We start from the raw sequence: 17,396 nt of genomic DNA, 5'->3' as shown, positions 1-17,396 counted from the left end.
TATCCTCGCATCGGTTCGAGGTTTCACGAAGCCGGCCTTACAGGACCTCGTAGTTGCATGGCTGCGCCATTACGTCGTGAGCCTTCGCAGAACGCCGATAAATAGCCAAATACACGAAGCTTCGCTTGCTGTCTCAGGCGACCAACGCTCTCACGCATCTCACCGTTGCTTAAATCACATGCAATGCAGCGCTTGCAACGAGCCACCATCTGCACGGCAGCCAACGGACATTGAGCGCTCCGTAGGAGCGGGTACACGGCGTTGTCGGCGCTTACCTTTTCCGCTTCCTTCTTGTCGATCTCGTGGCCCAGCAACTGCATGAGTTCTGTGGTGAACTCACTGACGATGTTCCAGGCGTAGTCGATGTCCGCATCGCTGGCGTTCGGCGCGCACACGCAGAAGCGGATCACGTAGCGGTCATTGAGCGACGCCGGGACCATGTGTAGCTTGCCCGACGCATTGATGCTCGACAGCAGCTTCTCGTTCAGCTGGTTGGAGCCCTGCAAAAACGCATCAAGAGCTTCTCAGCTGGCCTGAAAGCTTTGCTATTAAAAGGGCCCTGTAGCGGGTAACAAACGCTTTGCATCTTTCCGTAATCGCCGCCAAGAAGCGCTGTGAAAGCTACAGCTGTCGCCGGCCTCAAAAGGGGAGAGGAGGGGAGACATGCCTTTAATGATAAGGAGAAGCCAGCCTGGCAGCGAGCTTGGCTTGTTACTGCAGAAGACCATGAGAGGGGCGAAAATGAGCTTGTGCGTTTCTGTGTCTTTGCCTCAAAACTACTCCCGCAGTAGCTTACCGCAGAGTTTTGAAAACCTCCATTATGCTATTTCTTCGCGGTTGTTTGAAGTTGTTATAAGCACTTTTGAATTAAACCAGCCGATAGTAGCGACAGTCTCTGTGACCACACGTTGATCCCACAGATGATGCTAGTGACAATCTATGCAAGGAAAAGCGGTAACACTCTTTTCAGCCAACTCCTCACTCCTTTATTTTGCGTAGAGTCATAATTGTTGGCTCAGATAGTTCGAAGACCACAACCGGTTCGACTAGATTATTTATCGTGGCTGGAGAACGTTTCAGTAAGAATCAGTTTCAGGGCCCGCTTAAAGGAGACGATTTTTTTCTTTTTGGTGGGTTAGCTCTGGTAACCGGCTTCGTAAATTTTTCCGCATTAAGCTCGCCCGTCTAGCACCTGGTGTCACTAAATGAGCTATCTCTGAGCCATTTTTAGTAAATTTAACGTTCGGCATGGCGCTGGTCGTATTTGTCCCGAATATAAAACGCTAATCACACTGGCAAAAACGGCAGCTGATTTCGTATAATGCACTAAAGTGTTAGTACGTATAGGCAAGGGAGCGAACTGAGCTGGTACAGCCTCATTTTGCAATATCAGCTTTTAGGTGAAGTTTCGGGCCTTCGAGTGCACTGAAGGTGGACTCACTTGACCACATTTTAATGGGTCTCACTAATTAATAACCAAATTCCTAAGTTCCTAGTTTGTTTTTTCGGATATGTATCACATCTTTACTGAGATAAAAAATAAAAAGAAACGCGTTTTTGTCCATTCAATTTTCACTAGATGGGGCCAGTTTTCTAGCAAGCCGGAGTTTTCTTTGCTTATTTCAGTACAGAAGTGACATCTCTAAAATTAGCAAACTAGGCCGTTGTGAGCATTGATACGTATTTGTAAAGCTTTTCGTATTAGTGCACGATGGCTTTTCAGTATGTGGGTTGTGCAGTAGCAAGTCCCACAGGCATGTTAACAGGTGATTTCTCTTTAAATACAACCGCATCATCGTCTTCGGTGACGGAATTTTTTTGGCTTCTACTGTACAAAGATCACTTATTGTGGCAATTTTTTCTCAGATACACCTTCCTTGGGGGCGTGGTTCGTACGTGAATGAAAAGCACCATGGACCATCCGCTACCCTCCAAGCATTTACAAGCTAACATAGTCTATTCCAACACACCCCAACCAATACACAACTGTCATGGGCTAGTCACGGTGCCGAGGCTTTTCTTTCGCACTGGCGCGTCTTGCTCAAAGAGTGAAAATGAAGCTTATTGCTGTTCATTATTACCTTGAGCCGGAAGCAGACCAGCCCCATGACAACCTGGCTCACGACTTCGAACCGAGAGTCGCTACGGACGAGCTGCTCAAACTTCTTTGCAAGTCGAACATGCTGCACGGAATCAATCAATCAATCAATCAATCAATCAATCAATCAATCAATCAATCAATCAATCAATCAATCAATCAATCAATCAATCAATCAATCAATATATCAATCAATCATTCAATCAATCAATCAATCAATCAATCAATTTATCAAAAAAGGGAATCTGAGTTTAACTAAACGAGTATATAAACGAAGACAAATGAACGAATCAATCATTGCATGAACGAAATAATTATGAATCAATTGATCACGAACCTCTCGAATGTAGTGCTGAAGCCCCTCGACGCCGTACCTCCGCACTACAAACCACAACTTCAGTGACCGGAACCTCCTACTCAACGGAATGCCCCAGTGCTGAATGCAAAGAACGAAAAAGATAGAAACGAAAACGAAATAGTTTTAATTTAGGACGGCTAAACACAAGCTATTAAAAACTTCTGCTTTTCCGCGCATTTTCTTACGAAACAGAGGATCCACTACAGATATATTCCTTAGCTTCAAGAAGTAGCATAAACAGGTGCCTTTGGAATAATTAGTGTGGGTTCAGTAGCTTCTTAATTTAAACTAGTATTTTTGTGTATGAGGAAGCTTGTGTTCAGACATTCGGATGAAGCGACTGAAATGTTATTTGGTGTTAAAGCCGGTGTGTGTACACCAGCAATCGCCGAATCTTGATGTTTCAAACCCGTGCAAAGTCAAAATCACCAAGGAAGACTTCGTTTCTTTCGTGGTAGAGGCACACGTCGTATACTTGTATGTAACGAAACTTCAAACTTTTCTTAAGCTGTACATTCGTTTTCTTAAAATTATAACTGCGCCTGAGCCAAAGTCGTTTTAGCATATAGATTCCGTCCCTGCATGCAGAAATATTGTAAACCATCATCGAGAACAAAAAGGAGCTTACCCTGTAGTCAATTGCCTGATCTGAAAATCCGGGAAAATAGTGTGTATGATTAAAGAGGCTTTGAAATTCTGGTTATTAGCGTGGTAGAATTTCTTTCGTACAGTAAAAGAGCATTGTTCGAGACACGCAAGGTGTCCCATAGGCCCCCACCAATGCTCACCAGAATAGCTGTGCTGAAGGTACAACGGGTCTACCACCAGGGCTTGCGTCAACTTGAATCTATCTTTCACCCTATGAGAAAGAGAGAGAAAGAATGCATTTCAACTAACATATTGCAATCAGCGTATTTCGTTTACCGGCTACCGAAGCTTGGGCCATTTCAGTGTTAGGCGGATCATTCTGACCGTCCGCTGAGGAGCACTTGCTGCCATGTAGCGAGTTCAAATGTTTCTTTGTGTTTAATGTGAATGCACTACACTAGCCCATAAACCTGGGTTTTGCCTAGCGTTACGCTTTGAGTTCTAAAGTCCTGAACGGTACCTTAAGGTGTGTACGCACAATGACTTTGATGTGGCGCGGCATTGTTAGGCTAAACATCAGGGTTACCAAACGTTAAGCGTTACTGGGGTAACAACGGCGATTAACTGGCCGAGGCTCTAAGCCATATTAATGAAGAAGAATAATAAGCAAAAACGATGACGGTGATGATGAGAATACAAGTAGTTACAAGCGAGCAATACAAGAGAATACAAGCGAGCACTGCACCCCAGCCGCTAGCTCACCCAGCGCCGCAGGATTCACCAGAGCTGCAGGGCGCGCAGCGCACCACAAGGAATAGCTGCGTGCGTATTCCGAAGCCTAGCACAAAGTAACCTATCCCTGGAGAGGTATATTAGGAATGCTTTAAAAGCACCAACCTATGCATTATGCACCAACTTGTAAGTTACTCAGCGCAAAATCACTTTCCCTATAGGTCAGAACGCTACCGTTAAAGGGACGCCAAAGGTTCAAAAATTTTATTTTAACTAAAAGATCATCCGTCTCGTAGCTCTCGGCTTTTGTTCGACGAACAATGATGCGTTGTTTCCTGAGAAATTAGTAAATAAAGCTACCATTTCCCTATCCCGTTCCCCCTTCCTTTTTTCGTGACGTAGCCACCGCGTCACAAAGTAGGATTGAGGCACTTGTGCGGTCTGGCGCTCTCACGCTGGACACGGTAGCTTTTACGTCTCCAAGCCATGGCCGACCCCGACACCGTTTTTTTTTTCTTTTTTTGGCCGAGGAGGCTGGCTAGGACTTCTATGATGTTTTACCGAAGAAATGAAAAATGCTTTTGAATGCTCGAACGGCTAGAGTTCCCGCCAATACCGGCCTCCTGGACCCCATCCCCGCCCCAAACATAACAAGGGCAGAGCGACGCACGCTCTACAAATTATCAACAGCAGCTCGCGGCGAACGCAAGAGCACAAGGTAGGATCGGCTAGCCTAATACCAACAGTAATTACTGTTCCTTTTGCCGGTGAAAAGGTTCGAAACTGACGCGCGCATGCTTTGACGATAGCAACAACCATCCGCGGAAAACGGGAGATGGGAAGCTCGGGCGGATTCCTGAACCACCTGAAGTTCGTCTTATTCCTTTAGCCGCTTCCTGCCGAGGATAATGCTTGCACAATCTCGGACGTTCACCATCGTAGGTCATTGACTTCGCTAATTGCGAAACAATGCTTTTCTAAAACGAAACTGAAAGTATGATGACTCACTGAATAGTGAAGGAAGCAGCTTGCCTCGCAATGCATAAAAGCTGTAGTCCGTGTTTTTTTAAATAAGATAAGCTCACGAAAAGCTTTGTTTTACATTTCTTTCACGTGCTCTACCACTTAGGAGCTGCGTTTTTTCAGGAAAACAGCTATAAATGCTTCTACAACGACCTCCCACCGTTAACGACTTTCGTTACGTCACAAACCGTAGCACCCAAGAGCCACTGGTTCGTCGACACCTGTTTTCACGTTTCTGGCATTCTATGCCTTATTAAACGACTTCTAGTTTCGAGAATGGTGTATTTAAATTCTCTTCACCGCAGCATACCAATACAGGCTGCTACATATGGGAAGGCGTCCCCGAACCGGGCTCCGTCGCCTCCGTCATGTGAGGTAGCGTAGTGAAGAGCGGCCAGCAAAGGTTGCTGCCTTGGTGACAATGACAAGAAGCCGAATGCAAACTTAACTGGTTTACTGCACGGCTAGAGATGAGCCGAAGCAATACAGGAACAATACCCTTCCGGGCGAGGTTACAGAGTACAGACACACACAGCGCTCTTTCCAGAGATCGTGAGGGCGGGCAGCAGCAGCGCCCGGTGACTCTGAGAGATAGAGAAAGAGAAGATATCGTCTGCAGCGTCCGCGTCCTTCGGGCAAGTCACTGTACAAAGCGTCTGCAGCTGCTTAAGTTTGAACAGCGCCGACAGCGACGTACCCGCGATCCACCCGTTCCCAGGCATGTTGTGATCTGTCCGAGGCAGGCTTGCACTCACAACTTGCAGGACGCGCGACATGGGGACGGCGCGCAGAATCGTAACACAGCGAACTTATTTCCGTCCTTTAGCGTGTCTTTAGCAGCCGAGTGTGTTAAAACGTATTTAGGCGGAGTTTTTGAAACTGCTGGACATTTGGCTGCTGTCGCCGTAGTCTAGCGCTCCGGGGGAAGTGAAAGAAATGGCAGTAATATATTACTACGTATTATAAGAATAGAGAATAGCGGAGGTACTTACCACATGAGGGAGCAGTCAAAGTTTACAAGCATCCATTTGTTAGGGTTAACGTTGAAAGACATCGCGTACTGAAACAGAAAAAGGGGAAAAAATACGTTACAGAACGTTTTGTTGCTCTTCGTACTGACTACCATTACAGATGCCGTGATCTCATTTCTGTATGATGAACTGGAATGTTCCGGAAAAAATCTGCTCCCATTACCAGAAAGCTTTCGATAGAACGCGCGTTTTGCCTTATGTTACTAGGTTCCCAAACGGTCGGTTAATAAGGACTGTGAATTTCTTTTCCTGGAGTTCACATTAACGAGAAAGGGGGGGGGGGGGGTGTATATCAAAAGCCACTACAGCACGTTTTAAACATACTGTGACGCAAAAGCGACTGAAGCTTGCCGGTGCACGCCCAGCCCGATTTCCAGTGTCCCACTTATCTGAACCCATAAGGATGGTCAGCTGAAACGGGCTCTCCGACTTCTCATTTCTTTTGCGAAGCTCCTCTTTCTCTCTCTCTCTCTCTCTCTCTCTCTCTCTCTCTCTCTCTCTCTCTCTCTCTCTCTCTCTCTCTCTCTCTCTGTGCATATATATATAATATTATAATATATGGCGCTAACTGGCGGAATGGAAACAATTCCCTTTTATTTATATGTGCGCAACATTCTCGCCAGGGATTTATACACCCCCCCTAACACCCCCCCTAACACCCCCCCAAACATCCCACCGACTCACCCCCCCCCCCCCCCCCCAAAAAAAAAAAATTGAAATTCTGCATAAACCCCTGAAATTTCTCGCTACCACGTATCTGCATGCCTGCATGAATGCATAAATGACACAGTCGCTACATACCTCGAGTCCCTTGTGCAGGTATTGGAACTCAGGGCAGATGAAGGCGCTGCCCGCGTAGGCGGCGTCCACGTGAAGCCAGACGCCCTCTTTCTTGCAAATGGGGCCGATCTCGTGCAAGGCGTCGAACGAGCAGCAAGACGTCGTGCCCAGGGTCGCGCTCACCTGCGCGCACCGCGTAGCCACACGTGTCGTTCAGTGCCCCGTTCAAAGACTGCGGATACAAACGCCGCGTTCAATAGCTGAAAAAATGGGACTACAAACTTTTGGCCACCAATGTTTTTTTACTGCACCTGAAATAGGCCAAATGTAGACTATCTCGACAGAAGCCACCCGTCAATTGTGCACGAGGAAATGTTTGATATCCTAGTGCCTTGTAGAACCAGTAGCATTTCGAGTGATAAGTTTTCTTGAATAGGTAAAGGGCCTGCCGGTCTATCTAAACTCTTTTCCTAATCTCTGCAAGTGGAATTTACGCATGCTTCTTACCATTCCATAACTTCGCGCATGGAACAGCTTTCGGCCGTTAAATTTGGTGCCTAATGGCACTGTAGATAGATAAATTAACAATGGCACCTAAAAATAGTTATGAAGGCGTACACTGTGCGGCACCAAGATTTGAAGTTTAAATTTCTTAAATATAAAGCACGTCGTAGAGTACCCAGGAAGGTTCTGTTTAGAGGTAGATTCTTTAAGCCAATTTGAGCTCACCAGGGCCATACTTTTGAAGAATAAAACCACTTCTACCCTAAGCTCCCATCAAAAAGGGGCAAACAGCCTTTTCAACTACTAGAACAGGCGGCATGGTTTGTAACGTAGCCATTGTTTAACGCTAAGAAACGTTGGACCACTTTGAGGAAAAGTCCCTGTACGCAACCGATGTTCGTAGCCTTAATTTATTCACCGTATAGAATGAATTATTTTTTTTTTGTAAATGGAATCAAGTCTGCATTTCGGTTCAAAAAGAACAGCATTGAAGCGGATCCGGAAAACTGCAAAAGTAAATGCACTGCCACGCTTCACCCGCTCCAGCTATTCCAATTATGATTTTTCCAGATTTGCCAGATTTCTCAGAATTTGGCAGATGTTGTTCGGTCGCGTCGCCTAAGGTATGACAATTTATAATCGCGCCACCATTTTCGGAGGTTTCGGTTTCCCAGGTCCGTTCGAGTCCCCCCTTTTGTTACAGGGTTCGAATTGCCGGTGCATTCCCATTCGCTTAGTCCAAGATTGACTCGACGTGCGTTGGGGCTCGTGGTAATTAACAGGAACTACTCGCATCTTACAGACTCGCTTTGCGACAGGAGGCAGGCAATCCCTCACACTGGGTGTCCTAAGTCTCAGCAGATATAATTGTTTCTCGTCCTTCGAGCAACTATAAAACGAATGTTTTCTATTTCTTTTTTTCTCAATTTAAGCGAAAACATGTCAGCGAGCTCTCTGACGACACGGTGGCCAGATATTCAGAAACGAGGAAGTAAGTAAATAAGAGGGGGGGGGGGGGTAACGTGTATCAAAGGATCAAAATAGGAACGCGGCCCTGAAGATGCTCACGAAGAAGGGCACGAGTCCAGCCTTGCGGTCTTCGTCCATGGCATTGGCTAGCACCGATCCTCGCATGCTGAAGTTCTCGTCCGTGTCTAAGATGCGAAGCTTCACAAATGCAATCATGGCCGCCTTCTCCACCGAAGAGTGAGCCTGCGGAGCAGAAAAGCAGAAACTCGCAGTATTTTACAGCACTGGGTTTGTTAGAAGGTTGCGGATTGCGTCGTCCCTCACCAGTCCACACTGGGCCAGTCTGACATATAAATTATGCACTTTTGTCAGTCAGCATTCTGCGTTCACCTTTAAGGGAATATAGAGGGAATTTTTGTTTGGGGGATTGGGGAGGGGGAGAGGGAATCCGCAACCCCTGCTCCATCCTTTGGATTCGCTTCTAGGTCTCTTGTTCCCTTACCCCTCATGACCATTCTACTTGAAATTTTCGTTACTGTGAGGTCAAGCGTTGGCGGCACGGCCGTGGTCAGACATTTTTTCGGAGGGGTTATGGGCTATCGTAAAGACGTTTTGCCAAAACGAACACTTACCGTCACTTATGCGCTACCTGGAAAAAAATTTCGGAGGATGTTCGAACCCCCAACGACCCTGATTGGCGGTAAAGTTGCTAAGTGTGACTTGTGCACAAGACAGGCGCGAATTTTCAAGCCTACCATGTTTTCCCGCGCAAGCTCAGAGACGTAAATACAGTCGCCTTCTGTTAATACGAAGGCCACAGGGACCGCAAAAAAACTTCAAATTAAACGACCTTCCCGTTAAACAAAGGGCACAAGAGCAGCATCGTTATTAGCCCGCAACACGTATGCCACCTTGATTCCATTCAGAATCTCGACTTTCGTCGACAAGTCGAGCGTACGACACCGTTCGCCGTGATAGTTGAGACTTATTCTTAAAATCGAAGCCTGAAGCGTCCACCACACAGACTTCTGAAACAACGCTGTGGGAAGCAAGAAAAAAATTCACAGCATATCCACGGGGTGAATGATGATGAGTGGGCGAAGCTCCTGAGGGGAAATCATCGGTAAAACCGTGACTCTTCAGTGAAAGTTCGCCCACTACATCTGTGTCCGAACGTAACGTCTAGAAAGTCTCGCTTAAACCGCGCGTCGGCACCTTGGGGCTGAGCTCGCCTGATGCGTTTTGCAGACGCCTCACGAGCTCTCACTGCATCGGGGTCTGCCTGCCGATACGCGCGCTTTCTCGCCGCTTCCCGTTCTCTGACGTTTTGGAGATCCTCTTCGCGCCGCAGCCGTGCCGCTTCGCGTACGGCAGGGTCCTCGCGCCGTTGCCGTGACGCTTGGGCCTCTCGTTCTCGAACGCTGGGATCTTGGCGGCGTCGTCGCGCAGCCAGACGACACGCTTCGGCCTCCCGCTCTCGTACGGCAGGATCTTGGCGGCGGCGTCGCGCAGCTTCACGGAGCGCTTCTGCCTCGCGGGCTCGCACATCTGCAGCCTTATCCATCGGGCGACTCCGAGCGCGCGCCAACAGCGAACGGATTTTATTACAACGCTCCCCGCCATCTAGTAAACAATCCAAGAACTAAACTAGAGGTAGCCACGCCATCTAGTAAACAATCCAAGCGCATCTTTTCATCCTATACAAGTACCGCCATCTAGTAAACAATCCAAGAACTAAACTAGAGGTAGCCACGCCATCTAGTAAACAATCCAAGAACTAAACTAGAGGTGGCTACATACATACGTCGAGGATGGACAGACCCACGCTTTAAGGAGCTTCGCCCCTAAAAAAGGGTGAGAACCCCAAAAGAGAGAGAGGTGCATATTCTGGCGTGAGGCTCATCTGGCCTGCCGCTTTATCACCTGCGCGCTGCCTCAGTCGCATTGGCGCCGGCGTCCGTACAGCACACGGCGCTGTTCTTGCGCTTGAAAATATTGAGTCTTTATTTCGAAAGGACGGTCACATCGATGCTTCTTATTCGAGATAATTTGCAGTTAGCCGATGTAATGGGTATTAGATTCAAATTATCGAGCAATTTCCTCTATTGGATTGCATGTAAAATTGCCGGGACCAGCACATATCTTCTAATAAACAATAAACCGAAAATTGCAATTAAGCAACTTCGTATAATCGAACATCCCCGCTTGTTTTCGCGTGTAGGGTGTATTACACGTGTTGAAAATGTGTTCTCGCTTATTTTCAAGTTTATTACATGTTGTTGGTGACTCACCACTTTGTTACAGTTCTCTCACCAAATGTATAGTTTACACTGTTGTACCCGGTTTATGTGTCCCCCCTCAAGTAATGCCCTCTGGGCTTTTAAGGTAAATAAATAAATAAATAAATAAATAAATAAATAAATATATAAATAAATTAGAGCGTAAAAGTGGGTGGTAGCACCCAGACTTGCCCGGAAAACGAGCGTGGAAATGTACGGAATCGGAGGATGCTACTTGGGCTTGCAGACATCGCAGAAGGTTAGGCTTGGCAGGCCGAGGCGCGGGGTTTTGAGAATGATGATCCATGCAATGGGAACGCTGGTGCTTAAATATATTAGAAATACTGAAAGCTGAACTAGAAGACAGGAATGAGAGGCGCCTGTTACTGTCGGGAGCCAGATTTTAGGATCTCCTGGCATTTCGGCCATTGCTAGCAATTCGACGCTGACGTTGCGTAGACATGATGAAACATATTTCAGGCGTGTGAATGGCTTCAAGAAAGAAAAGTGCGTACGTGTAGCCCCGCCTTCAATTAATTACGATAACTGCATGCGTGGTGATATCGCGCACTTTGCACTATTCCATGTAAAATCAGCATAAACCAAGTAACCGTGTTAAGACGGCAATGCACAAAAACAAAACATACCCTAGTACAACTTAACCGCCTAGGCGCAACCGTTTGAAGCCATTGGGTAGTAAAGGCAGAGCTGAGGAAAACTAAAGAAATCGAGCAAAAACTTCATAAATTTGAGACCCCTCATAAGAAGTTAAGGTCGACCTGTCGTAGTATACCGCGCGTAGTTTACGTGTTATATACGATTCTGTACGTCTCAATTTCGCAGACATGTTTTGACAGACGGCATTTTTCGGATGGGGCCGCAATAATTCCACTCTGCTTATAACATTTCAGGGGAGTTCAAGCCAACTCCAATACGGCAAAAGAGCTTCCCTAAGCGTTCATCCACTAGCCTTGTGCTATTTACCGCTAACCTTGCGCTAACCTTTTAATTGCCATTCCTGGGTGGCCTGACAGAAACAAATTCACTGATGAGAAATAAACCGTGGGCTTTGTTATTATAAATGCCGTATTTTCCGATCTATATAAACTCAGACCGTCGGGTAGGTCGCAACTGCGATTTTGCTAAAAAGATTCCGCAGATAAATCGCACATTTGCCCGTAAGTCAATCCATAAACTACGCGTGATAGTGCGCTACATTTTTGCTTGAGAAAGACGGCAGAACAAAATCTCCCCATCCTTAACATGCTTGAAATCTTTCCTGCACCTCTCTGTGCCCCTCCCCCCCCCCCCTCCCCCCATGTCATGTTCGATAGCAGTGATCTTCGTACGGTGTAGACGTACACTGCGAAAATGGGGCCACATTTATCGCCTGTCTATGAAGTAATTTTTAGTGATATGCACTTCTAGAAAAAACACCGTGTTAATCAGCCGCGTCAGCAGTAATTGCAGGAGTAAAGAAACGCCTCCAGCTATACACTGGGGAGCTGTGCACTTGTATTTGGAAGGCGGCCTGCGTAAAATTAAGGCGGAATCGTCGGTTTCGAAGCCGTTGTGTTGTTCCAACATACGCTCAGACCTAATATGGCTTTATGCTAATCATCCTTTAAGGTCCAGTTGGCTTTGAATCATTCCAACTACCAAATGGTACCACAACAGTCTCTGTCGTGATAATTTTCCATGCATCTTCTCTGTGTTGCGTTGTAATGCTCAGTTTCATGGTGCTCGTGTCGAGGCTAAAACGGCGTGGAAACACGTACCTCCTTGGAGCAGTAAGCTATGAGCTTGGATAACAGCACCCCCTCCTCCACAAACGGTTGCTCTTGCTGGAGTTGCTTGAGGGTGGCGTACCTGGCCGCCAGCATGTTGTTCAGGATGCACTCGCTGGCGCTGGACTGTGGACAAAAGAGGGCGCGCTGTGTGTGTGAAGGCAAAAACGGCACGATTCCAACACCTCAGGTACCGAACGGAGTCTCTCAGTTCACGGGCCCTCGCTTTATACTCATTATTATTCATTCAAAATGCAGATTTACTGACAGCACGTCTTTGAGTTGTACTTTAAACTGTTAAGCCTTCCTCCGCTAGTGGACCAGTCTGTTTGCAATTAACAGGCACTCTATAAATTCATCCGGTTTGTAGCTGTGTGATTCGCTTTGTACAGATAGATCAGCCATCTATATACACAGTGCAGCAACAATAAATGACTCTATTAAGAAAAAATTGAGGAAGCTCACACTGACGCGTAAGACTCGAAAGTAGCGAGGGTAGAAGCGGTGGATTTAAACCATCGTGATAGTCGCGAAGCCGTACACAACCTTCACGCCCATGCCGACGGTTTAAGTCCACGCTTGCAGCCGATTTGGTTCTTCTTCGCTGCCGCAACGACCTTCACTCCATCATTGTTTCTATAAGTGTGAGCTCTTTTCGTGGTTTTGGAAGTGATAATTATTGGACATAACCTTTGATGGGCGTACGCTATGACGTGTCTTTCTCGTTCCGAGCAAGCGTTGCCACGATTATGGTGAACGCCGGAGTTAATTTTTTTTTTTGCCAATCTCCCTAAGTGGGTATGCTTGGCTTGACAAACATCCGTCCGGTACGCTGGGCTGTTGTCGCGTGGCACGCACACACAAGCGCTCGGCAATTTCTTTGTTTTACTAACTGCCTAGCGGTCGCCGCGAGGCCCGTACTCACGTGCGCGCGCACGACAATTTCTTGGTATTTTGAACTGCGGGCCCGAAAAATTACGGTTTGCTAAACAGCTTCGCCGTAAAAAACTCCGGCCATTTTGCTCAGTGAAGGTGGTTCTCAAGCGAAGATGGTTGTCCGGCGGCGAGTCAGGGCCGGACTTTCGTATCTGTGGTCAGGTCGTTATCGAACCAGTCAGCCGCACTCATGGCAGCTGAAGTCGAAATGATGATCGAGAAAGTCTCTTTGGAACCTGGCATACGCGCCCTTGGGCTCTTGCAAGTTGGAACCATGGCGCCGAAGGCGCCTTGTGGCATTCCTCGACTCACAATATGCATCGTCGGTTCTCGCGCGTCACTGACGCGCAGTCTCAGGGGCACGCTCGTCGGACGCTGCATTAGTATCGCCACGCCGCCGACGATTACGCGTCGCTGTTATCAAGCACCGTTCGCATGGAATTTTTCTTCATAAATAGGATTCACTGTGCAACCAGAAATGTGGCCAAGCCAGCTTACAAAGGCCAAGCGATTACCGATGGATAGTAAAATTACTTTTAGAAGTAATTAATTACGTCACTAGTTATTTCCCTCGAAACTGCTCGGAACTAATGAAATTAGATTACAAATCACTGGTTTGTAAAAGTAATTGTATTACGTACAACTACTTGTACAAAGTAATCAAACTGTTTTGTTAATTTCGATCTGGTTTTGGCGCCAAAAATGAAGCACATTGCATGATTCAATGCTTGTGAGTTATCTAGATCTCTTAATTAAACCGCAGCAGCAATGGATCATCGAGGTTAGCAACTTAGCAAGGAGGAAAGCTTGCTTCACAGAAAAGTTAGCTTGCTTCACAGAAGTTAGCTTCACAGAAAAGGGGTCGCCAATATAGTAAACGAAAAAAACACATGGAAGTGAATAGCATTAAACAACCAAAAATAAAAAAGGAATCACGCAAGCCAATGCAAGACATTTATTAAAATTAAAAAGAAAAAAAACTTCGGGTGACGCCATATTCTGCATAACTTCCGCCATTGAAATTGCAGAATGGCTGATCGTCCTGGTGAGATCCCACATTGAAGCTGCATGCTGTTGGTGCGTTGTTTGCGAGATGAAATATTTATCTGTAGTCACTATCTATTGATAGGTGAAGTTACTAGCTTCGTCTATTTCCGTTCCGCCTCCCCCCATCCCACTCCTGAATGAAAATTTCGGGAAGGTGGGTGTGGTAGCCTGCTAGAAACTCCCTTTACTTTACCCGCCGAGGTGGCTCAGTGGCTAAGGCGTTGCGCTGCTGAGCACAAGGTCGCGGGTTCGATTCCCGGCCGCGGCGGCCGCTTTTCTGATGGAGGCGAAAAGCAAAAACGCCCGTGTGTACGAGATTTCGGCGCACGTTAAAGATCCCCAGGTGGTCAAAATTAATCCGGAGTCCTCCACTACGGCGCGCCTCATCGCCTGCGTTGCGTCGGCGCGTTAAACCCCACAATCAATCAATCAATCAATCAACCTTTACTTTTACGCAACCTTGAAATTAGGCACAAGTATTTAAGTATAAGACAGGTGCGCAAAAGAACAACCAAGCCAGATTGGGTTAAACCTTTCTCGGAATTGTCGCTCATTGTCGACGTTTGGCGATCGCTCACCTGGATCACGCCTCCGCCTTTGCTGTGTTCCGACATGCACAGGAACTCTTCAGGAAGATTTATCATTTTGCCTGCAAGGAATGAAATACCGCGAACATGAAGATGTGTCGAAGCGGTGTCCTCGTGCAGTAATGTCGTGTCACGTAAATTCAACAGATTCATTGCTGAAACTAATCACAAATAACGCATTACATTATTACAAGAAGGTTTATCTATAAGTCGCCCATCGTTACCGCATGAAAATTTGTGTGATATGAAATGGGCCAGATAGCTTTGAGAAAGGCTTAATGAAGGCGGCAACGCACCAATCCAATCCAGCATGATCACCTCCAGTTCTGTGCAAGCCGGGCTGGCTGCCTGCAACGAAAATAAATGTCGGCGTCAGTTGGAAATATTGCAGACACCAGGTCTCACCCTCATCGTTCCGTACGTGGCACGCGGCGGCACGAGTCGTGGGTTTGCGCATGCGCAGTAATATGAGCAACGTCAGTTGCACTATTTCGAGTTGGCGTTGGCTGGAGAGGTGGCTCGTTTCTATCAATCAAGAAATTTGTCGGCAAATCCACATTCAAAGAACATCGTTGTCGTAGCACTGAATCGGGGAATTCCATCTTTTGCGGCTGCCCCTGGTCGTCTTGTTGGGCTCAGCCGTGTGATAACAAGACACGGTGATGTCTTTAAGATCTTCCAGCCTTCGTTTCGACTGCTTCCGGGTTTGTGGATAAGCAGCGGACATTTAGAATGATACGGCTGCACTTGATACTTCACTGTGAAAACAAGCAGTATTGGATTTCGCGTGTACCTCGAGCATCAGGCTCCAGGACTCGGCAGTCGCCTATCGTCTGAAAGAACCGTGACCCACTATAGCTCTGAATCGATTGGTCGGTCCTGATGAAAAGCCGCAATGCTCTACGAGCGGGTTGCTAGCGCTGGGTTGGGAGCAAAAAAATAATAGTACCTAATGGCGTTACCTGCCAAATATGAGGCCATGCTTACTTAACCTGTCCTTCTGCAAATAACCGCGAAGGCTCCTGTTAGAAAAGCAGTTACCCAGGGCGTCAATACGTATTGAATGAATACCTCTCTTGCAAACAGGGGTGCGGTGGCCATCTTTTAGTTTGTCATCAAGTTCAACCTCTCTGCAAAGCCGAGCATCTAAAATTACAAGGCCATCGTAGCAAATGAATGAGGGAAGTCACTCAAACAGCCAGCAGCCAGCCGAGGTGCCTGGCCACACCTCCAGTCAAGCCAGACGGAAAGTGATACGTGCGTAGGTACCTGCCGTGGACACGTGTCGACCCACGTTTACGGGGCGGCCCACGCGCAGGGCCTGGCCACGTGGGCCTGGCCAAGAGGCCATGCCGGCTACGGTACAAGTTAAGAATGCCAATAGCTCATGTAGTGTGTCACTCCGCTCAAGCGAGGGACGCGTGACGTCAATGCTCGCGCGCATTTTGAAAGGATATTGCGTTTAAAGCGTCGCACCGTCGGCTTTTCCTAATCTATTTCGTTTGTGGTCGCTGCAGTAATTTATAAGCTCGTTAAGCACAAAAATATTAAGAAACGATTCTTGTCAAAATGCTCGCGCTATTTGTGCCGGGCGGAGGAACAGCCGGCTGCGATGGTAAGGCGCAGGGGCAACTTTTGTTAGCGTTCCTAGGTTGTAACCGAGTATGGCGCAAGCAGGGAAGAGGCGCTGCCTATCACCGGGACACCCTCCGCGCCTATCCCGGGTTAATTATAATCATCAGTCTCTTCTGACACACTGCTGTACTAAGGCCTCTACCATATTTTCTGCTATCCCGTGCCATCGAAATCTACAAAACGATTAAAGTTGGGCTAATTAGTGCATACTAGATTTCAGCGGGGTAAGGGAAGACGGTACGCCATTCCGTATTTATTAAATGTATTATTCACCCAGAATTTTCGCATTTCATCCTTACACAGAGCTGTCTCCTTTTACTTGTCACCCCATCCTTCGGAAACATATGGTTGCTCTGTCGGTCAGCCTCCAGCCCGCTCTTCGCATCACAACGCATGCACAACTCCACAACTACACGAGCTTTCCTCTAATCGATGACGCTAGATTCTAATCTTCAATCTCCACGGCTACCATTTTCCTTTTTATGGCTTCTTAAGCTGACCTAAGTAGGCTTTGAAAGTGCTCAGTAAGATTCAAAATTACTACCAAAAAAGTTAGCACCGCAAGTGCGCTTTACGGATATAGCACTCCCTTTGAGAGCACTGGTAACAAACTATGGTCATTTCAGAGAGGGCTTCCTGGATGCATGCCAGTCCGTGTTAAGTCGTATACGCCCACGGCGTGGTTGAAAGATTTAGACCATGCTTCTGTGCGTCCAGCACATCACCATCTTTTGTTTTTGCATTATGCAGCTCTACCCGACGCAAGCCTGAGGCGCAGCGGCTTAAGGCCACTCAGAGAAGGCACAGACATTGGCGCTGAGTAGTTCACGCACGAGAAAATACCCAGCAGCACGAAAGGTGAAATGAAGGGTCCCATGTACGCTAAGTCGTGACTTACCCAGGAGAACCCGACGCAGCCGATGCCATCAGAGAGCATGTCCGCCAGGATGGAAGGGTATGCGTTCCCAGCTGGGAAGTAGGCGTGGAAGTGCGGGTGTTGCCAATGGGTAACCTGTGCAGCCAGACACAGCCACGAGAAATG

General features: G+C 47.2%; 1 protein-coding gene across 3 annotated transcripts in view; it reads right to left on the bottom strand.

Annotated features, from left to right (window-relative positions):
* LOC144146097 (aromatic-L-amino-acid decarboxylase-like) overlaps positions 1–17,396 on the bottom strand; it is a 173,436-nt gene that overhangs the window by 26,518 nt on the left and 129,522 nt on the right. For all 3 annotated transcript variants that reach the window (XM_077678037.1, XM_077678039.1, XM_077678038.1), the window contains 12 exons: positions 17,253–17,366; positions 15,016–15,067; positions 14,711–14,781; positions 12,141–12,275; positions 8,183–8,326; positions 6,632–6,793; positions 5,792–5,859; positions 3,245–3,315; positions 3,085–3,104; positions 2,436–2,534; positions 2,082–2,183; positions 276–500 (listed from right to left, as the gene is read on the bottom strand). In XM_077678037.1, the coding sequence (XP_077534163.1) occupies positions 276–500; positions 2,082–2,183; positions 2,436–2,534; positions 3,085–3,104; positions 3,245–3,315; positions 5,792–5,859; positions 6,632–6,793; positions 8,183–8,326; positions 12,141–12,275; positions 14,711–14,781; positions 15,016–15,067; positions 17,253–17,366 (1,263 nt within the window). The remainder of the gene's footprint in view (positions 1–275; positions 501–2,081; positions 2,184–2,435; positions 2,535–3,084; positions 3,105–3,244; positions 3,316–5,791; positions 5,860–6,631; positions 6,794–8,182; positions 8,327–12,140; positions 12,276–14,710; positions 14,782–15,015; positions 15,068–17,252; positions 17,367–17,396) is intronic.

The sequence above is a fragment of the Haemaphysalis longicornis genome, unplaced genomic scaffold (assembly GCF_048455015.1).
Source record: "Haemaphysalis longicornis isolate Haplotype H1 unplaced genomic scaffold, Haemaphysalis longicornis Haplotype H1 scaffold_7, whole genome shotgun sequence".
Classification (NCBI taxonomy): domain Eukaryota; kingdom Metazoa; phylum Arthropoda; class Arachnida; order Ixodida; family Ixodidae; genus Haemaphysalis; species Haemaphysalis longicornis.
Note: the sequence above shows the minus strand (reverse complement) of the source record. Positions and strands in the feature narration are given on the sequence as shown.